The sequence below is a fragment of the Nannobrachium achirus genome (assembly GCF_963921795.1).
Source record: "Nannobrachium achirus genome assembly, chromosome: 12".
Taxonomy (NCBI): Eukaryota; Metazoa; Chordata; class Actinopteri; order Myctophiformes; family Myctophidae; genus Nannobrachium; species Nannobrachium achirus.
In genome coordinates this window covers 3,379,511-3,386,584 of record NC_137832.1, presented here as the reverse complement: position 1 = coordinate 3,386,584, position 7,074 = coordinate 3,379,511, and the positions used below count along the sequence as shown (strand labels likewise).

Sequence of the window (7,074 nt, the reverse complement as noted above, 5' to 3'; positions counted from 1 at the left end):
GTTTTCCTTACAGTTTACAGTTTACAATTTAGGCATTTAGCAGACGCTTTTAATCCAAAGCGTCTTATAATAAGCAGAAAAAAAACATTACAATAATAAACAAGATTAAATGTCAGTACATCAACAGCAATATGACAAATGCAAATGAATATCTATCTAGAAAAAAAAACCAATATAATCCGTAATGAAAAAAAGGTTTCTTCACTTGTGGCCACGGTGAGGCGCTGGCTATTGCATGGTAACCAGTTAACACTTCCCTGGACGTGTTAATAGGGCTGCGGCATTGCATCTCACAATGACAATATGCAATATGTTTTATTTAAGATTGTATTAAGTGTAACTGAAACAATACAAATCTAATTGTTTCTGCAAATCATTCATTCATAAACAAATGTTATTAAAACCAAAGAAACATAAAACATGATAATGTCAGTCTACAGACCTGTTAATTCCCAATAAAGTGATAATGAACTGTGTTTAGACAATGGATAAACTCTGAACATGGCTATAATTAAAGATGAAATGAACACCATTATTTACTACATAAGTATCTCTGTGTTTGACTCATTAGAAGATAATTAAAATGATTAAATGAACACAACACACATGATTATCTCTGTTTGTTCTTTTAGTTGCATTCATTTCCTTTGATGAGGAAGAAGGTTCCCATGGCAACCCCCAGCAGACCCAGGGTCAGCCCCACCCCACAGAACACAGCTGGACCCACACTGGGCTGGTCCTGTTCCACATCTGGAGAGAAACACACACACACACACACACACACACACACACACACACACACACACACACACACACACACACACACACACACACACACACACACACACACAGTTATATACATACACATGCTATATTAACATTGCCTATAGGGTGGGTGGGCAGTTACAAATCATCAGCAGTCTGCCATAAGTCATGCCTGGGTCCACGTCAGGGTCCCCCAGGGACCTTACATTTTTCATACCACGATTTTCGTTGTTGTAGTGTTGTTGGTTGGTTTCTTTTCTGAATGTTTTGAAGGTTTGCACAGGGCTCTACATCCACTATTGTCCCAGCTAATTGATTGGTTGAATATTTTATTACACTTTTCAGAGTTTTCAGGGCTGTTTTGAAAGAGGCCAGTGAGCTACAGTATACTGTATGTTTTAAGGGAGGTAGTCAAATAATTCCACAGCTGGGTGGCAGTGTTGTAGAAGGAGAATTTACCCATATTTGTCTTATGTGTTTGTGTTATTATCAGATCATTGTGTGTGCTCCCTCTGGTGCTGTGGGTGTGGTTGTCGCTAACTTTTTGGAGATGTTTGGTCAGATATGTGGGTACTGAGGGCAGAGTTGCATTGACTATTTTGAAAGCCAATCCCATTTTTTGTTGTTCAACCTTGTCTTCTACCCTGAGCCATCTAAAGCTGGCTTTAACCAAACAGATTCGGCAAAGAATCGGCGGCAGAAGAAGGCGGAAAGTGTCTGTTGCCGACAGGGAGCTCATAGGCTAGCATGTGTGAGAGAAACTTCTTTGATTTACTTTTTTGAACACCATTGCTTTCACCAGACAGGTATGTGTCAAGAATACAAACCCAAATAGCAAGTGTGCCGCACCCCCGAGGCAAAAGAATAAAATATATTTTGAATTCTGCATTCTGTGATTTATTTAAAATGAGCAAGCCAGCAAGGTAAATATAATATAACAGTGAGTATTAACTAGTAAGTAAAAGGTATAATCTGCCGTGAATGCCACTCAATTTGTTGATAAAAAATAAAAATCAAACCTCGGTTCGAAGTGAAGCGGTGAACTTTTATTCTATGTGTTCTAGAGCTATGAACTCTGTGATCTATACATTCTTTAAATTCTGAATGAATGAATGATTTTATCTGGAGGGCCGAATTGTCATGTGAAGCTTGACCAATCCTCAAAGTATGGTCTCATTGGAAATTTTTAATCATCCAATCATCAGACCGGGACGGACACTACACACATATTCTGGATGTACGAGACAGATAAAACCTGTTCATTCTGGACTGGAATGACCATATATGGACATGAACGTGACACACAAAGCCACTCCTTGGAAGCGGCTTTCACCGCTTCATAAATGTCCTATGTTGTAGAACGTTACTGATAGGTGACAAGCGATATCACCTATCAGTAACGTTCTGTGTGCGCAAAGATCTTTGTCCATTGAGTCTCGCTTTAATTTGTACACGCGCAATGCAGTCCTCTTCAATAGAAGGAAGTAGGAGGTCGCGGAGCGCAGGTTTGGAGCGCATATACTGGCTACAATGTACTGTAGCAGCAGGAGTCTGCTCTCACTCGCAGTTCCCAATGCTGCGAGGTGGTGGACATTAACCCCTTCATGCCCGTGGACGGCTCACCAAGACAGCAGCAACTCATTGTTTAAGTTTAACCACAAGGACACCAGTTCACCAAGAAAAGGCTTCATTCTGAAGAAGACGTTTTAAAGGTTAGTCACTAAAGTGAATAGTTAAAGGTGACAGAGTGAAGCTTATAAGGAACTGTGTCGAAGTCAAGGATTAACCAATTTAAGAGACTCATTTGATTCATTCACAAGAAGTTAAAAATACCCTTATGCAAATGGCACAGTGAACTTTTTACTTTTGAGTGGTTCTATTTTGTGTTTTTTTTTCTTCTTTTTTTAAGCTCGGCTAGCGCTCCCCCTGGAGGAAAAATAACCAGCCGCCACTGCCAAAGGTTATCTCTTCCTTGCTAGAGATTACCGTGTCATCAACTTTGAACTTGAAATCCTGGAGAAAATCTCACTTGAGAATGTCAGGTCCCAAATAGAATGGAATCTATTTACCAAGGTGTAGAGAGTAGAGACAGTTTGTTTGCGACCGTCAGGGAGCAGTTTACTATGAAAACCTCCACCGGCCGTCCGTCCTTCACACGTCACACCTTTGTTTGTGTACGGTGTGATGTCATATATCTTCAGTATGACATCACACCACATGTGTACACAAACCTTTGTGTACGTTGCTGTGGCAACAGTCTGTTGTTGCTGGTCTGTTAGTGTACGTTAGCAACCACCTTAGCAACCATGGTTTTACCCTAGCAACCAACTGTTTACCCTAGCAACCAACTGTTTACCATAGCAACCATGTTTTTTTACCCTAGCAACCAACTGGGCATAAAAGGGATTCTGTTAGGGATCTCCATATATGGGCATAAAAGGGATTCTGTTAGGGATCTCCATATATGGGCATAAAAGGGATTCTGTTAGGGATCTCCATATATGGGCATAAAAGGGATTCTGTTAGCTGTTAGTGATCTCCATATATGGGCATAAAAGGGATGCTGTTAGGGATCTCCATATATGGGCATAAAAGGGATTCTGTTAGGGATCTCCATATATGGGCATGAAAGGGATTATGTTAGGGATCTCCATATATGGGCATAAAAGGGATTGTATCCCAGATGATGCCCTGTTAGGAGATCCACACTAACAGAATCCATATATGGTCCTACCGACAGCTGCTATAAGCCAACCCTGGCGATAAGGTCTGAGTCGAAGAAATGCTTCTTTCCTGGCAAGAATTGCCCCTTTATACTGTAGGGCTCGTTTGTGTATTGTATCATCATATCTCCATATATGGAGACATAAGTTGCTCATGCCCAAATATGGGCTGGTGAGGTCAGACTTAGTGTGATGCGTAGGTTATCTCCATATATGGAGATTCAACTTCAATGAGTAACCATGGCAAACTGTCAACTGCCCGTATGTCTTGATAATTGGTAAAACAAACTTTTGGCCTATTTGTGGAGATAAGCGACCAACGGTCGCTTATCTCCCGATTAGGGAGTCTTACTGGTATCAGTAAGTATGGATTTTGGTGCCTTCTGGGTTTCCTCAACCTGTAATTTGTCCTCTCCCGAAATCAGGGGTGTGGAAAAAAAATGCTTCGCGGACAGGTTTCACTGTTTTAGCGCTCCTTTGCTATAAATTTCTGCACTTTTGCAGTGATAGTTCTGTCTTCTTTCACTTTCTCCCCACCGTCTAGTGCTCCCCCAAAATGGTGCCCTATGCTTCAGCACGTAAAGCATGTGCATTAATCTGGCTATGCCTACTGGCCAACTTAGTGTGAGAGAGAGGGAGGAGCAGCTAGGCTCAACTTGATCTATAGGCTACTTATCTCCTCCACTGTGTTTTGCAGATTTTTGCTCAATCTGCAACTAATATGTTCTTCTCCTCAAAAAAAAAGAAAAAATGCCACAGACATTGCCAAGTCTCACCACAGACATGAATGTCCATGTACGGACATGTTGATGACCCCTGGCTCAGCGTTCTCAACGGGCTTGAAAATGAAGGCCTGGCCCTAACTGGGAGGGCCCGAGGCCCTGCATGGTCATACTAATTAGCATACATTTTACGCCCTATCGGCCAATATTAAGTCTTTATATGGCATTCCCAGATGATGCCTTGTTAGGGCTCCCACACTAATACAACCCCTTTTAGTCACACTTGCAAATGAATTCCGTCCTTGTCCCTTTTATGCCCATATATGGAGATCCCTGATGTCATCAATATTAAGCAATATGGGAATGCCCATATGGACATAGTGCGTCAGTCTCATGTGGTCTATGACGTCAAATATCTATGATGTCAGACGTCAGTCATCTCCATATTTAGGCAAATACAGAGACATTTTGGGCACACTTAAACAACCAACCAGGTCTGTGCATTTTTTTGGTCAAAGTTGATCCCATGCTAAAGCGCCAGCGCTCGCGCAGCAGTCTGCTGTCACCCAGGCGGATGCGTGCACGGGCCCATGTGTGCAACCTCGCCCTTTACCTACATAGGGCGTCTTACTGGAGTATAAACAGTGTCTATCAGAACAGTGTTAATGGACATTATTTATCATGTATAAACAGTGTTTAAATAAACAGTGTCTATTAGTGTAAATTATTATTATTATTATTATTATTACCCTTATAAACATTGTTTATTATGTATAAACAGTGTTTAAATAAACAGTATTGATCAGAACAGAGTTCTTACCCCACCATCTGGTCTCAGGGCTGCTCAGTGATTGGTGGTTGACTGTACAGCTGTAGACGTCTCCCTGCTCTGGAGTGAACTTCAGTCTGGAGAACTGGTAGAAGGTTCCATCCTGGTTGAGGTTGAGCTGTGGGACGGTGTCTGTGATGTCATCAGTCAGGTTGAGGTTGTTCCTGGTCCATGTGACGCTCACTGGAGCAGGATAGAAACCAGTCACATGACACACCAGAATGTTGGCCACGCCCACTTCAGCCTCGTCTTTGGTGAAGAGCTGGCTGTCAGGTTCAACTGGGGACACAAAATACACAAAGATACACACATATATAATATGTTACTTTTGTTACATAGATAATCCAACAGACCCAGGGTCAGCTATACACCACAGAACATCATGGACACGCACACACGCGCGCGCATGCGCTCACACACACACACACACACACACACACACACACACACACACACACACACACACACACACACACACACACACACACACACTCTGGTCAATGTCATTTAAGAGAGTAGATAAGACAAATGTATGTTTATTCTTATTATTCTAAATATTTATAGCCTATTTAAATATTTTCATTGATGTCAAATATGTTTGATATCATTTTTAGATAATAAATATTGTGTTTATAGTTCATATTTCTGTACCTTGTTTCACTGGTGGGTTCTTCAAGACAGTGCGCATGGTGACCAGGTCGGCTTTGCAGGTCTCCATCTCAGCCAAAGCTACTTCATAAGCTCCTTGGTAGGACATATGATCTACAAATGGAGGCTGAGCATCCACCACCTTCCCTTTGTTGAAGTCTGCGTAGGCCAACACTTCACCATCCAGTGCAAACATCTCCTCTTTATAGGAGTCTTTAATTGTGTCTGAACAGCCAAGGACTTTAATCTCCTCATGGAACTCTGGAAATAAAACAAACATTACATTACATTAAATTCAACAACAAACTGATTTAAAGTAGCAATGAGTAGCAATATCATCATATTAAACATTCATGTGTAAAGTTGAAATAAAGTGAAAGGTTGGATACACAAGTAGCTTCTTAATCTTATTTATTCACACTACAATATATGATTTTGAGTGTGTGTGTGTGTGTGTGTGTGTGTGTGTGTGTGTGTGTGTGTGTGTGTGTGTGTGTGTGTGTGTGTGTGTGTGTGTGTGTGTGTGTGTGTTATAACCCTAGAACTACAAATGTATATTTTATATCCTAACAGTAGATATAAGTGTAGCCTATATTTAATATAGTAACATAAATAATAAACTTACTTCCTGGGATGGCTTTGACATGAAGTACAGAGGAGAGGATGAGGAGGGTGGCTGTAATCTTCATCATCACTGATCAAAACCCAACTGAATTTAATAAATCAGAATAAACTGATTAGAATTAACAGATTATAATAATCAGATGTTAAGCCTAGCCCTCAAGAGACGTTGTGGAGTCTGAAAGAGAAGGAAGGAGGATTTGTTCTGTAGTTTAGATGAATCAGCCAATCAGATTAAAGATATGGTGTTACATCATCTGTTTCCAAGAAGACGATGTTCTGAATTATTGCACATAATACAGTATATAGCTGCTGCTTATGTTCCTTATGAACTGCTTATGCACCTTATGAACATACTGTAGGCCAGCCTTATTCACCGTATGCACCTTATGAACATACTGTAGGCCAGCCTTATTCACCGTATGCACCTTATGAACATACTGTACCTTAGGCTTATATGCTGCTTATGTCTAACCTCATGTACAAACTGTGACTGGTAGGGTGCTCCGATCTACACACACATGCGCGCGCGCACACACACACACACACACACACACACACACACACACACACACACACACACACACACACACACACACACACACACACACACACACACACACATTACCATTTATTGTGACCGTAGTATGGAAGCCAACAGATCCTGTCCATCATTCAATATCCCTCAATTAGTTTTTCCCTCATTATTGTCACTCTTCCTGTCACACAGAGTAAGTTAAGAGTAGAGTACTGCTTTCATCTAAAC

The 7,074-nt window shown here is 41.1% G+C and overlaps 1 protein-coding gene across 1 annotated transcript; it reads right to left on the bottom strand.

Annotated features, from left to right (window-relative positions):
* Positions 1 to 395: 395 nt before the first annotated feature.
* On the bottom strand, positions 396 to 6,457 carry LOC308296018 (H-2 class II histocompatibility antigen, A-U alpha chain-like). The gene is made up of 4 exons (XM_080739127.1): positions 6,313 to 6,457; positions 5,691 to 5,948; positions 5,031 to 5,318; positions 396 to 750 (listed from the first exon to the last, which is right to left on the bottom strand). Exons 1-4 carry the CDS (start codon positions 6,377 to 6,379, stop codon positions 629 to 631), a joined length of 735 nt encoding a protein of 244 aa, XP_080595253.1. The 5' UTR covers positions 6,380 to 6,457; the 3' UTR covers positions 396 to 628.
* Between the last annotated feature and the right edge of the window lie 617 nt (positions 6,458 to 7,074).